The 15,725-nt window shown below is 40.6% G+C and overlaps 1 protein-coding gene across 1 annotated transcript in view; it reads right to left on the bottom strand.

Annotated features, from left to right (window-relative positions):
* chrm2a (cholinergic receptor, muscarinic 2a) overlaps positions 1-15,725 on the bottom strand; it is a 162,312-nt gene that overhangs the window by 93,649 nt on the left and 52,938 nt on the right. The window contains exon 4 of the mRNA XM_072455167.1: positions 2,590-4,375. Within this exon, the coding sequence (XP_072311268.1) occupies positions 2,820-4,334 (1,515 nt within the window). The 5' untranslated portion in view covers positions 4,335-4,375 and the 3' untranslated portion in view covers positions 2,590-2,819. The remainder of the gene's footprint in view (positions 1-2,589; positions 4,376-15,725) is intronic.

Here is a 15,725-nt window from a genome sequence, read left to right as displayed (position 1 = left end):
AAAGTAATGGTTATTATCATATCCATATGGGATGAGAGCAAAGCAAGGTGATGTTTTTACAGCCAGAATGAGATGTAATAAAAGTACACAGGGGAGGGTAAACAGTCTTAATACCTCATATTTACAGCAGCGTGAAGCTTTCCTCTGGGAGCATGGATTCCAAAACCCAAACCTCTGGCTGACCTGCCCTTAACCACTGTGACTTCTCCAAACATGGTCTACATTTAACAAGGCCTCTGTCTGTGGACTGTGTCAATGACAACTTTCCAATTCCTCTGACTTTGTGCAGCAGCAGCAATGTCTAAAAGGGTATTCTTATCTAGTCTGAACCCTGCACTGTGAGCTGTTGTCATCGCAATTATTTTGGATTGCCTTTGACTTCTGCTCACAGTAGGTTCAAGCTCTCATATACAATGTATACTGTATTTTGTCAACAGTTGCTGGCTTTTGCGTAGAGTTGACAGATACAACCAAACATGTAAATGTGTTGGCTTCATCTTGGCCTTTTGAGATGATAAGCTTCCATCACCTCCCATCAGCTGACACCCATGCATCTACAGCTCTGACTGAGACCACCCCTGTACCAGTAGGCCACTTACTCCCCTGCTGGTATCACTCAGGCAGCAGCTTAGCAAAGATTAATCAGATCTCACGGAAGGTTCTCTATCCACTACTGAGATGTGTGACAGATGTCAGACAGGCATGGCTCCACTTATCACTGTGACGGATGCTTGGATGTTCAACTTGGATGCTTGCCTCTGTTCCTACTGAAGCTGCTGCCACAGATAAACATGGGCCAATCTGTGAGTATACTTCACTGCACATGCAGAAGTGTTCTCTATTGATAAGTGCTCCAATTTCAGAGTGGTTTAAAATAAAAATACCTTGACACTCTTGACCAGTCAGATGAACATCAGCCGAAATGTGCTTATTAAGATTGAATGTGAATATTCTGAATATAAAATTCTCTTACAATGAAAGGGATAATGACTTATATAGAACATATGACACTTATATTCAAGACCTCATTTGTGAAGCAGACACTATCGCAGGTTCAGAGTATTGAGGTGGAGGCAGGGCACACATAGACTCTAGCTATGTGCATGTAATTGGCTGTTCTTTAATCTCAAATGTAGGTGTCCTTTAATCTGATCCGGCTCATGGTGAGTTTACATTATATGATCTGTCCCACATCTCTCTTTAAGTAGACAGCCTTCAAGAGCATTATTCTGTACAAAGCAAGCTCCTGCTGTTACTCTGATACATATTCATCACTTTCAAGTATTTATTAATGAGGCTAAAGCAGGGTTAAGTTTGATGACAAGGGGGTGTGAGCTCCTTGTGTTACTGATGTCTCAGGCACCGTTTCTGCTCAGAAACAGCTACATTATTATGATGGCACCTGAATGGTTCTAATTAGAGCAAGTATCTGAACATCACATTGAACAATGTATTTTGAGTCATCCAGCCGTGTATTTTTCAGTTTTCTTTTCTATTATTGTGAAAGGTATTCAGCCTAAATGAGTATAGTATGAACAGAATCTGAAGAAGATGCCGACACATGATATCACAATGAAATTATGGTTCTTTATGGAGTGGTCCAGGAAACTAACAACATCACAAACTCATGTTTCTAAAGATCCAAGATAAATGTTAGTCTAATTCAAATTCCATCAGCATTTAGTGTTAAAGAGACAACATGTAATGGTGTTGTATAAATAGCCCTTATATAATCACAAGGCCGTGACCTGTGATCTGAAGTAAACTCCAATCCAGGAGTGCGCAGACAAACCCAGCCACTCACGCACACAACTTCTACCAATCAATGCACAATTTGCACTTGCATGTTGTGCTGGATCCACAGCAGCCTGCAGTGACATCATCTTAGCTCTGGGCTCCCAAGGCCTGACTCAGTGACTGATGAGAAGTTGAAAATGTCTTAACATACATGTAGTCCACCCAAACTCAAGGTACAATGGGGAGGGTCTTAAAATAACAATATTACCATGAAGTCTATTTAAAGTAATCCAAAACTGAATTGCCTACATGAAGTTATTTGTGCTGTTTTTTGTTGTTCATTGTATTATTGTTTTTGATTTCATGTTGATCTGGGCGATATTTTGAGGATGCCTGAAAACTATGGATTATTATCCCTAGCAACTTGCGTAAGGAAGTTTAGAACAAAGTATGTATGTGTAAGTGTGTATGACTATAATGTTTAAACTACAACACTGTGTTTTCTTGAGCTGAGTAACGCAGCTTCAAAATATTGTATTGATGTATTGCTGGCAGCTAGTACTAGAGTGCAGCTGACCTCTCCACGGAAATAGCCTACATGTTGCTGGTTTGATGTGCAATGCTGAAACAAAACCAAAAAAAGAAGGTAAACCCATATTGGTGAGGATGCATCCACAGATTATGACATATACAAATATATACAGGTATCGTTACCGAACTTCAAACGCAGGAGGTTTGTAGAATTCAGCCAGCCCTATTTTCCCATGTTGAAGATTTTGTGTTTTTCTCACTTACACTGCCTTGTTATTTCACCCGCACACACCACACCCCCCACTCTCCTGCTGCTCAGACCCACATTGAGGAGTGTACCTTTTTTAAAAACACTACACTCTTCATTAACATGATCATAATCAGTTAAATATATGTAAAGTGCTACAACCGGTTATTGAGAGAGAAAAAGGGAAATATCAAACTAAAGATGATGGAACAATAAGGAATTTGCACTCCTTCTCACGCTTCACTCATACATGGATGACACACATTTAGGCCCAGAGTTAAGCTACCCACTCAAAGTCCTACATTTATCTGGCTGACCTAATGTTTTTGTATTGGCAGAGCAGAAGATGCTTGAAAGTCTTTTTGAAGGTGACATTGCAAAGGGCGTAGCAGGCTGGGTTGATGGTGCTGTTGATATAGCAGAGCCAGTATCCGATGGTCCACATGGTGGCGGGGATGCAGCTGGAACAGAAGGTGTTGATGAGCACCATCACGTTGTAAGGAGTCCAAGTGGCCACAAAAGCCACTAGGATGGCCATGATGGTACGGGTTACTTTCTTCTCCCGTGACGGTGCCGCTTTTTTCTTCTTGGTCGGTGGCTGCTTTGTCATCTTAACAATCTTCCGTGCCACGTGGTTCTGGCGCTCTGTGGCTGGGACAATCTCTACAGTGGCGTTCGCTGTTGGGGTGTAGAAGTCACCTTTAGGTGATTTTGTTTTGATCTTGATGCACGTCAGCTTGGATCCCCCAGCTTTGGCACGCTGACGGGGGAGCACCTGGGTGGCTTCTGCAGAGGAGTTGGGTGGACAGGGCGTCACCTCTTCATCTTTTTGATTGGACACTGCCGCAGTACCAGAGGTGGAGTCATTGGAGCTCTCTTTCTCCTCTCCTGGAGCACAGTTCTCACGGACAGTGTCGTCTCCCTCCGCTTGCTCCCCCTCAGCAGTACTGGAGGGCCCTTTGCCATTCTGCAGTTTACCATCTTGCTGGTGACCCCCATCATCCTCTGTGGCCTGAGTCTGACAGTGGCCTGTATCTTCCCCGGGAACGTTGTTATTTGTGGGTTTGTGTGCATTGTTTCTACTTTGAACAGGCGACTGGGGCTCAGGGTTTGTTGCTGGTGTTTTGCGATTATCTTTTTTTACACGGCTTTTGCTGGCTCTAGAAATCTGCCAGTAAAGCTGAATCATGATAATGACAGGCAGGTAAAAGGCTGCGATGGCCGTGCCAAACGTGACAGCAGCATTGGAGAAGAATTGGATGTAGCACTCCCTCTCAGGAACTGTTCGCCCACCAACAATAAACTGCCAGAAGAGAATGGCTGGAGCCCACAGGATGAAGGAGAGGACCCAGGCTGCTGCGATCATCATGCCTGCCATCTTAGTGGTTCTTTTGACGGGGTAGCTCAGGGGCTTGGTGACACAGAAGTATCTATCAAAACTTATAATGAGGAGATTCATAACAGATGCATTGCTTACCACATAGTCCAAGGCTAGCCAGAGATCACACACTACTGGTCCCAGAGGCCAGTATCCTATCACTATATAGACTGTGTACAAGTTCATGGAGCACAGTCCAATGATGAGGTCCGCACATGCAAGACTGAATAAAAAATAGTTGTTGACCGTCTGTAGGTTCCTGTTCACTTTGATGGAGAGCATAACCAGGATGTTTCCGATAATTGTCACCAAACTGAGAGAACCTGCCACCAGCACAATGAACACCACCTCAATGGTTTTGTATGGACTCTCACTCTCCTCCACCACCTTAGTATCATTGCCATCAGAGGCGTTCCAGTAGGTGAAGTTGAGAACATCCATAGCAATTGGTCTTTTGATGCCTCCTCCTACATAGATGGAACCTGAAAAGACAAAAAAACAGAAACGGACCGTGTTAAACAGAATATATCCTATTGTTGGTGGTGATTAACAGCAATTACAGATATTGAGTATTCATGGATGCAACACATTTACAGTACATAGAAACGTTTACTGTTGGAGGAATGATGACAATGATGAGTATTTTAATTAATAAGCTAATTAGCGACATGGACAAAGTAAGCGGCGATATGTGAGCATAGGAAAATAATCCTCCCACTGGACCACATGATAATGCAAACAAAACAACCATTATTACAAACAAGTATTGTAGGTAAACGCTTGGAAAATACAGCGTTTTAAAGTGCAGGAAAGTTAACAATCATGTCTGTGTATAGTTTCTTAAAAAGAGTGGGAAAAGTTCAATTAAGACATTAATGAAAATTGAAACTGCTATTTTATCTTAAAAGAAGGGCCTTTCCAAGTTGCACTTAAAAATGGTCTTCATGCTGCTTTTCATCCTTAAGTGACTCCTTTTCCCACTTTTAACATCAATACAAGCCGCTTTGATTTATACACACTGCGTCCTGGTCTAAGGCATCTTGGATCATAATAATTCCTGCTTTGTTTCTCCAAGTGTCACTATTCCTCCAATGCACTCTATTTCACTTTCTATGGCCAAATATATGTACATATTTGCAGCCCACTAACACAACTACTGTACTTTCTATTTTCAATATAAATTTTACTGAACAGAAAAATTACAATTCATAAGTAAATTGCAATCCTGTCTGATGAGGTGACATACTAGTGCTGTTTTACTGTTCATGCTGGTGTAGAAAGTGCTGAGTAACCAGTGAATATTGACTTATCTACTGGTGCAGAAATCCCCCATCATTACATTAGGCATGGAGCTAAGCTGAGCTAATCCCCATAAAAGGACTAAGTTGACCGATTCATGTTCAAAATCACTAATGGGACACTCTAGTGGCTCACTTGAGACCAGAGGAAAGTACAGTGGATTATTGGATGGTCATTGGACATTAGTAAGTCCCTTTACTGCCCTGTTCCCATGTATCGGTTTACATTACACCCCCACGTGTGAAATCTTTGTGGGTGAATTGAGTTTGAAAGCTGTGTAGTTTTGTTGCTGTAATATCAACTAGTAATTCAAATTTACTAATGAGGAAAATAGTTTATGGTCAGTATTTCCTAAATTTGTTACGTTACATTATCAGTAATGGCTGTCATCTATCATTTAGAACAAAATAAAACCTCCGTCACCTCAGATCAACAGTGTTAAGTGCTTCACTCATTGATTCAGCAGGAGTCTGTAATGTCTTATTCCCCCTTTATTTTGGATTGAGTTTACATTCATCATTCAATTCAAACACATTTATATTAAACTAAACTTTGTTTTGTATATGTTTCGTATAGGTTTCTTCTTAAATGAACATTTGAGGAATAAGTTCCTCAAAGTTCAGTTTCATCATTCGGTAGTTTAAAATGTAAGTAGGAAATGGAACACTAATACTAAAAGTGAGCTGTACCAGGTGAATCAAAACAATTTTGAGGATAACCTTAGGCAAAACTCCTCTATTCTTGAACTGGATTAACATTCCTGTGCACTTCTGACATCCATGTTTGACTGTGGCAATGTTCTCAGATCAGAGGGTTAATTGTGCATTAACCTTTTATTTATTCTGAAGGAGGATAGGTGTGGCACAGTCGGATCTGTGGGGACAGGGATAAATTACAGTTGGAATGGTCTGGTGTTACTTATATATTCCACAAGCTAACTCACTCGAGCTGAAAATTGCTTATGTCCTATGGGAAGCAAAAGGGGCCAAAATCTCTCTTTCCCCAATTGTTGTCCTCACCTGATCCCATAATGTACATGACTCCATAAGAATACTAATTTACAAACAGCTGCTTTCTGTGCTTCTTATTATTCACGCCTAATTAACTACCACCACAGGACAGTGGCTTTTTTACAAGAAGAATTTAGATTATTATTTTTGTAATAGTTAACATCTATAAATCTCGAATAATATTAAAAATGACACAAATAAGAACTATAAAACCCTACATCTAAATGTGATTCACTTTTGATGCCCCACTCCTCAAGATAGGGGGCACTATCGAGCCAAATTAAATTGTTTCACTTCAAGTAGGTTTAGGGCAAGGGGTTAACAACTGAATTAAATTTGACGCAATTTGGACTTTGTGTGTGCAAATAGTAGCAAATTTTATATTTGAGACATTTCTGAAATTCTAGCTATGCTACACAGAGACTGTGAAAGGGATTAGATGTTTGTATAACTTTTGATGCCCCACTCCTCAACACCAGTTTCAACAAATGTCAGCTTTCCTCAAAGTCAGCACTGGAGTTTGTAAAAGTAGATTTGGAAAATCTGCTCAGTCATGCATAGCAAATTTTTATCCAATCGGGCCGACATTTGGTTCGGGCAGACAACGTTGTAACGGAGTGAACACTTCCCAATGATGACAGAGGCGGATGTCTTTCCTGTAACCTACGGGTTACCGTTTAATGAACTCGGCTGCAACGCAGCACCGAACTTATTATATTTCTTTTTTGTTATCATGTCAAGATGGCGGATGACACACATTTTACATCTGGTTTCATACCTTTCGTTACAGGCACATAAATAATAAATTGCACTATGATGTTTTCGTAACTCACAAATAATAATGCATACACACACAAATAGTTACAACAGACGTTGCCAAAATAATGTGTTCTACCACTGCACCAAATTTTATGATTCTACAATCAGATTTTCCTTTGGGCCATTTCCTATCTCACAATGCATTTTTTGTACATTCTTCCCCTCTGCCATTCATTCTGCGACTTGTGTCAACAAAACTTGATCTATTTGTATTATTCGTTTTTATTTATTTTTCCTTGACATGCATACCTTGTATGCATGTCTGTTTCAGCATAGTTTATTGGTAAAAAACATGATTATTCATTGCTTTATGGTGCAACATATGGTCTAAGCAGGTGTCTAGTTAGTACATTTGATTCACTGTAAAGGGAACTATTCTGAATTGGACATACTGGTGCACTTAAGGTCATACATTTGTCTTTTAACTCTTATGTCCAGTTCACTATTCCTCTCTTTGGGCATTGATCTGAGGTAAAGCCCATGACACTTGGCCCCACCACTTTCAATGATTACATTCATTTCTTCTCTGGCCTCTCCACAGAAGTCTGAAAGTTAGACCTCCGTTTAATGCTATTTCCACTGAAGCATGAACTGAATGCAAACAGACCTGCAGTCGCAGAGCTTTGCCACAGGCACGCATATCTTTTCAGCATAACACTGTACAGTGTTATGTACACATATAACACCTCATATCATAGCATATCATACGTGATATGCTAAGATATGAGGAGCTTCAGTATCTTAACTTTCATAAACAATGTGACCCAGTTTATTTGAGAGCAAATACATGGTGATGGCAAATGTGGTGTATTGTCTTACTGCTTATACAAATTTGTCATAATTTCATATAGAACATGGTTGAATGAGTCTTTAGCTTGTCTTCTGTTTGTTGTTTCTTTCTTTTTTCACAGCTAAATAAAGGATTGTAAAACAAAAATGCTGAACAGGAAATTACATACAGCAATACCCTGTTGCATCAAAACAACACGTATAAAATATCACAACTAACTGGAAAATAAAAAAATACATGTGCATACATTTTCTCTGAATAGGTATTCAGACGAACAAATCCACAGATCTACATCACAGTGTGCGCAGACTTCAGGCTGAGTTGAAGCTCATTTTAATTCCCTGTAAAGCTCTAGTACAAGGGGCCCTGGACAGAACTAGAGGGAATCCTGAACTTTGACTTCCACAGCAGGAGGATTGATGTCATACAAATGCTCCAGAGACTTCTCATTGTTATGCAAGCAGACTAAGAGTGCACACATTATTTCTGTTAGTGCCTGTGAACAGAAGACGCTAATTGATATGAAACAAAAAAAAATGAATTTAAGCAGTGAACAAACAAACAACAACCTCAACCCACTTTCAAAGAAACTGTGAAAGAGAAACATTGGTCCACATAGAAAGTAGAATGTAGAATGTAGAATGTATTATAGAACGGCTCACAGTTTGAGCTCTAAAACTCACTGTTGAATAAGGAGTCATGTGTCTGACTTTTCTCAGATTTGTACAGAAAAATAAAGAGCAACCCATTAGTTTGTGGGTAAACACAAACACACACCCAAACATACACACATGCAAACAAACAAACAAACACAAATTCATACACACACAATTTATAACTATCTAAGTAGGACTAGAGTTTGAACAATGTTTTGTCCCGTTCTTGTACAGAACTGTTACATTGGGTGTTTCTCAATTCCCAGGATTATTCCTTCAAAGGCCGCTTTGTAGCACTTGTCCGGAGTCAACTGTTCTGAAGCCGAGCCAAGTGTCCTGCTAACACCACCTGTGAGCGCATTTGGAGCAGGCTCAGGAGGGAATGACTGTGCTGTGCCACGTGACCAGATCAAGTGTGATAAAACTCCCTATTTTTAATAAAGAATAATGCTTTTACATGAAAAGAAGCCAGTAGTGACTTGTGTGTATCTCAATATATATATAAAGTGAGCAGGAAATCGAGGACTCGCCTGCTTCCAAACACCCACAAAAGCCCTTGTTCACTCATGCACTGAAGCATTAGTACATACTAATAAGTAGTGGGAGAATCGAACATTATCATCGTAAACTGGTGAAGCACGCACAAAACACTTTACTTGGGGATAAGACCTGCAGTCGCTCACTAATGCATTCCCTTAACTCATGCACAAACGGCCATTGTCACCCAGGCCCATCAAACATGCCCGCCATTTTGAAACAATGGCGGTGTACATTGTGTATCACGTGACCGCTCTGACCAATCGGAGTATGAGGTGTAAGAGCAGAGTGAGCCGAAGCTAAAGATTAAAAAGCCATTTTAAATAAATAAAAAATTGTCTGAAAAGTCGACCTTTCTTAAAGCTGTAGTTGGCCTGTCAGACGAACAACAGCAGTTTGTTTTTACGTTGCGCTCTATGGGAACTGGACTGTAGAGGGAAGTTCCAATGGCCTGGCCACTGGGGCTGAATCACAACAGGTTTAAGATAGCAATACCCTGTCCAGATATATATATTTTTTCTAAATCCTTGATGGTCACAGTTAAGTTCTCTTGTGGTAGGCTGTATGCTGTGGTTCAGGCTGCTGCCCTCTGCAGGTCACAGTTATGTTGCATCCTCTTTCTCCCACTAAAGCTGGTTAAAGTGTTAAATGAGAGCATGGAAAAAATGCCCTGCAGCCCCGTGCAGACCAATAGGGTTAAATCGGAAACTCCAGTGCCGATCGACACCAATTAGATCTGTGCAGGTCTTGCTTAGTAAGAAACACAGACCTACATAATCTTACAAAAAAAAAAATGTTTTATGCAAAAATGTAAATGTATTCATCTACTTATTTAATTTTTAAATTAAATTACATTTTTTATTTATTTTGTTGACAGTGAGTCTATCCCAGGGCAGCTGCGGCTATAGAAGTATTATTACCACAGAGTGTCGAGCTAATGTAGTGAAGTATTATTGTTTCATACTATATTATAACATTTAAAGCAACATAGGAAACCCTTTCATTATCACTCATCTACATCTGTTTCTAAAGTACTATTTAATTTGTGACACGGTTACAAAATTGCTAAACTAAAACTATTTTCAACTTAAACAGCGTTAGTTGTCTCTTCGTGCTGATCTCTGACATAACTGTAAATCTGATACATTTTTCTATGTGGACCAATGTTTCTATTTCAGAGTTTTCTGTGACAGTTGGTTTCAGATGCAAGCGCTTCTCCAACACTGCACTGTGTTACGAGTGGCGTGAGAATAACAAATTCAAGGCCTGAATATTTATAACACAGACTTGTTGGCTTCTATATCAAGGTTTGTTTGCAATTTTCCCTTCTTCTCACAAATGCACAATTGTGACCTTTACATGCTTCTTCACATAAATAATATTAATTAAATGTAATTTATCACAAATTATCTCCAGCAACAAGAATGTCACTGTAAAATGTCCTCTATTGTGTTACCCTTCCCCCTTCTTGTTACTGTCCATCAGAGCAGACGCAGCTAAGCCTATTGATATTCTTCCTATTCTTACAGTACAGCCTCCTTCTCATGCGTGAAAAACTTGCCTGCACTCTAACCCTATATAACATGCAGTATAGGCCGTCTAGGAGTTATATTCAGTTATATTTGTTCTGGAGACAAGATTTACTACTGCATATAGTATGTTGTTAATTGTCATCACATTCAGAACTCAAAATGTCATGTATATCTCAGATTATAATAGATACAACTGACATAGCTACACAGTATACTCCATTTAAAACTAATCTGACAATTATCATTGACATCTCAAAAAAGATTGTATATGAAGCTCACATTAGTTTAGCTACAACAAAATCAAAACTACCCTCACACCACAAGCTTACTGGTGAAATAGAAACTAGCTAAATACCAAACCTATAGTACATAAAAGCTAAAGGCTTGGTGTGTGAACATGCAATGGTACTACAAGTAAAGTGGCTTCACCCTATTGCTGTATCATGTAAGAGCATCCTCCTGATTTAACTTCAGGGGGAATGACTGCCCGTTTCCTTTTCCACTTTGCCTCTGGGACCCCCCCGCTGTTCGTGTGTCCCCATACTATGCATGCCAATGAGCTGGCCTATAGTCTGTCGGCTGCTGGCTCATTACTGTTCTCACATAAAGCAAGGGCATGGATGCACTCTCCACCGATCCTCTCCGTTCATATGGAGGCTCAGTAATCACCTCACGCAGGTGGAAGAGCGCCCCACAGTGCTGGACTGGGCCTGTTCTTTCTGGCTTTGTTCAATTAAACCCTTCTCTTACTGGCCGCGGTACAAAGACGATACTTTCACTCCCTGCAATATACCACTTTTACATTATTATGTAATCTGCTTTTTTATTCAGTGTTGTTACCAATGTTGTTACCATTACCAATGTTGAACTATACCATTTTAATTTGATTTCATTCCTATCAATCATCAAAACAGACATCCACGATGTGTTTAATTTAATTAAACCTAATATGATCTGTTGGTATCCTGGTTGTCTAGTTTCCTCAATAAAAGAAGTTGTTGCTGATGATGTCGATTCCATTCAATGGTTGGGAGATGGCCAGTAAAAAAGCTGTGAAGCTCTGGCAGCATTAATAGTGAAAAAGCAAGTGTATGAGTACAATATATCGTGTATTTTGTTAATTGAGAAAGGCCATAAGAGACCGCCACATGTCAGAACATAATAGGGCCCATTGAGTTCCACTCAGTGAATCAGAATACCTATCTAAGCTCTTGTAATCGCTGTACCAGCATCACTGTCACCCCTCGACTGTCCTGTCCTCATGCGCCTGTAGGTGTCCTGCCTGTGATGAATCACGCTGGCACTGTCCCTCTACACAAAGCTGTGGGGCTCATTAAGATAGAGACAGATAGTAAAAATGGAAAAAAAGGTGGGGAAGGCAGAGGGACTGAGATAAAGCATGTGGCGCTTGGATTTGTTCAGCTTCATTGTTTCTAGATTTCGGCGCCCGGCCCCCTGCATGATTCCTTCAGAGATTTGGAGTTTAGCGATAAAAAATGGCAGAATTAAGGCCCTTGTTCTATTTACAGCACTTATTGTAATTTCACATTGGATCCAAGCTTCCATATACCATCGACACATTTGCCAGTTAAAGGCGGTATGGACGATTTTTCGGCGATTTGAGAACGCAGGCGGAAGTGCGCATGCGCACTCCCCGTGCGGACTGATACAACACACACGTGTGTTTGTTTATTAGCGCATCGCATCTCGTCTCCCGTAGATTTCTGTCCACTTCTGAGTCAGCTCGAACTGTCTTTCTCCGTCTTCGTTTGCCCCGTACGCTGAGGGAACTATATTATGATAGATCCATGCGCTTAGGCACGCAGAAACGTGGGGACGAGCCTGACGCGGCTGCAGGTGAGCGGTAGGTGCGTTTTATGATTGATACGTGGCAGGACTAATGATTTATCCACGCCACGAGGAAATATGATATGAAAATTTGCTGAAAAAAATCGTCCATACCACCTTTAAACAAAAAATTAAAACTGAATATCGAATTTCAACTGTACAATTTTAATCACCATTACTATTTGTGTTTACTCCTTAAGCTTAAGCTTATGCTGTATTAAGATCATTTTGAAAACAGAAACAAGTCCATTGGCTTGCCTTGCAGTGATTCCTGCCTAAAAGAGCCCGCTTTCACTCCCAGGGAATGGAGCGTATGTCGATTTTTCCCAGTCTGCCCAGACTAAACCAGGTCCAGAACCTGGAGGCACTGAGCACAGAATGTGCTGCAGTCCACGCACAAATCTCTGCTTGTAAATTCAACTTGTGATTCATAAAAGAGGGCAGGAAGCAGCAGAGCCACGGGAGCAGATGATCCCACAGCACACACCCCCAGACTGCAGCGATGACCAGCATTAGTCCTTGTGCCAGCCCACTGAGCCCCCGGTGATGGTTGTCACCCAGCATGGAGAGTTTACAGGCAGAGATATGTGTGTGTGGACTTCTTGTGCGTAACCATGTGACACACAGCGAGCTCAGTCCCAGTTTCAGTGATTGGAGCATATGTCCTCGCGATGGGCTTGGCCCATTCTAACTGGACCAAGCCAAGACTAGGTCCAGGACAACAAGGACTGCATGAGTCGCATGCAGCACAGCACCGTTACGCACAGCTGGACACCTAAGTGCTTGGTGGGATGCTGCATGGTCCGGAGGGCACAAGGACAGACCCAAGCACTGTGGTCAGCTCCAGATCCGAGGGCTGGAAAGTCTGATTGTACGTGAGGATCAAGTCCTCTCGTGTTGTGCTGTCAGTCTGTTCCAGTTTTACGGTTTTGGGTGAATGTGATGGTGACGGTGGGGATTTACCTAGAATCACAAATAGATGTTCCTCTGTAAGCTGAGCACATGTAACTCTGCATGGGCCAGTCTGGCCCAGATAGTAGGTGTCCAATGGCGGAGTTGGAGGTGTCCAGTAAAGAGCTGAGAGTGTAACGGTGCGGTTTTTATGTGAGTGGGAGAATTTTTTTACCACCAACCTAAATATAATTTATAGATTGTTTTATTATGATTATCTTGTCCATATGGAGATCGGAAATGTTTTGGGCATATTCAGTTTTTCAGTGCACTTTAAAAGTTTATTAGTTATGATTCTGGCCTCAATTTGCTTCACTACCCAGTCTCGCAACAGTTGCGCGCGATGAACTTCTCAATGCCCAAGTTACCGCTAAGATCAGGGGCAAAATGCGGCCCCATGTATCTCATCCTGCTCTCACACTTGATGCTCGGATAAGACAATAGAAGTCACGAAGGCCATGATCTCTATAACATTAAGAACAAAGGTAATGTTTGATGTCTGGTCCAAATGATAGGTTATAGATCCCTGCATATAGAAGTACAACCTGACAGCTCATTTCAAAGCCATTGTTTTAGAGCAGTTCTCTGCTTCTTGCTGCATAGAAATGAATGATAATAGTCTTCAACTCTCTGAATCTCTTCTATATTTCTTAACTGGGATCATCAATTATACATGTTGTGTAAGTTGCAATCTGCCCTCATTTTATTTGCATTGCCTCAAGAGACTGCCTCGTATGGAATACGCATCCATAATGCTTTGTCTTAGGTAAATTATATTTGCAGGGATTAAACATTAAATACTGATTATTGATGTTTATTTTATCGACTGAAGAACAGCAGAGACATAGCTGTAGGGTGCTTTGAACACCATAAGGCTTCTGCTGCCTTGGAAATACATCAAGAATCACAGTTGCTCTAAGTTGACTTTATGTTCAAAGCATTTAAAGCGATGAATAACTCTGATACTTTCATACAAGGTAAACATTCTTAGCCCTGTGCCCTGTCTTTGCATCAACACCACAGACCCATATGCAAACACCAGACAGAGTCAAGGAGATTCCTGTCTGACCTCATCTGTCAGCCTGTCCATCACCAGAGCAAACAGGCTCAAATGCAACTCTCCATCCAGTCCCACCTTCACCTTGAACGTCTCTATGAAGCTCTATGAAGTCGAACACTGTACCACTGCACTATCGTATCAAGTGTGTCCTTTGTGTAATAAAGGTCCTGTATCTCATGTATCTGAGTGACAGCTTCATTATACTTTTATGAGACATGCCACTGGACTTTTACTCCCAAAAACCTTGCTACACAAATGTAGTGCTAATTGGCATTTTTCACTAGGTCTGGCGCTACAACAGGGGCTCACATCCCGTAACAACACAGCGCCTTAAGGTGTCAGCGTTGGACTACACGTTCATTAGCGACCCTGACAGATGACGGATAGTTTGTTGAGCATGCAAAGAAATTGAGCCAGAAGATATTCCTGTCACCTCTGATTCTGTTAATTGGAGAATTTTAATGCTGTTCTTCCCATAGGCAAACATTATGAAAAGGCCAATCTTTGACCCACTTCCACCATTAAGAAAATCCCCCACTGACCTTTTCTTTCAAATGTGAATTGCATATTTAAAACATAAGTGTGAGATGTGCCCTTTGGCCGTTAAACTCTCATACACCAGTTTTATGTTTGATTATGTAATATACAATTTTGGCTGTTTATTGATTTTCCTTCAATGCTAGAATATATCATTTGACTTCCCACAGCACTGTATTGCTAATACTAATACATTTCCAAAACATTAATACCATATATCGTTAATTATAATCCATCATCACTTCAATTATTATACACAACTAAATATTTGCAACAAAAACACAATTAACAAAAAATATAACTCAATATTTGCAACAATTAAATGAAAACAAAACCTAAAGTTAGCAACAACAACAAAAAAAACAGAAAATTAGCACAAAAAACAGTCAATTAACAGTAAAGGCCTGCCACAAAACACAATTTAGAGAATACATGACCACCATCTGCAACAAAACTACGTCTGAACCAAAGTGGATCACACCGAATTTTTTGGCAACTATTGGATACAAAGAAGAAAGAGCAGTGAGTTTCTTCTGGAATCAAATCACTGCTCAGACTGAAAAAAAAAGTACTGGTGCAATCCATGAAAACACTTTTTTGCTGAACGACAACATGATCCCACTGCTATTGTTTGATTGTACAGACCCTGTAAAGGCAGTTTTCATTAACCCCTTTCTCTGACCCTGACACCACGTGTACATTCATAAGTTGTGGGTGTCTGGAGACTTAATGCAATGATTGCCAGAGTTAGAAAAGAGTGACACTGGAGCTATTGTAGCACTTTGTGTCAGTG

The sequence above is a fragment of the Eucyclogobius newberryi genome, unplaced genomic scaffold (genome assembly GCF_026437365.1).
Source record: "Eucyclogobius newberryi isolate DKJ021-1_F unplaced genomic scaffold, fEucNew1.0.hap1 SCAF_2, whole genome shotgun sequence".
NCBI lineage: Eukaryota > Metazoa > Chordata > Actinopteri > Gobiiformes > Gobiidae > Eucyclogobius > Eucyclogobius newberryi.
Note: the sequence above shows the minus strand (reverse complement) of the source record. Positions and strands in the feature narration are given on the sequence as shown.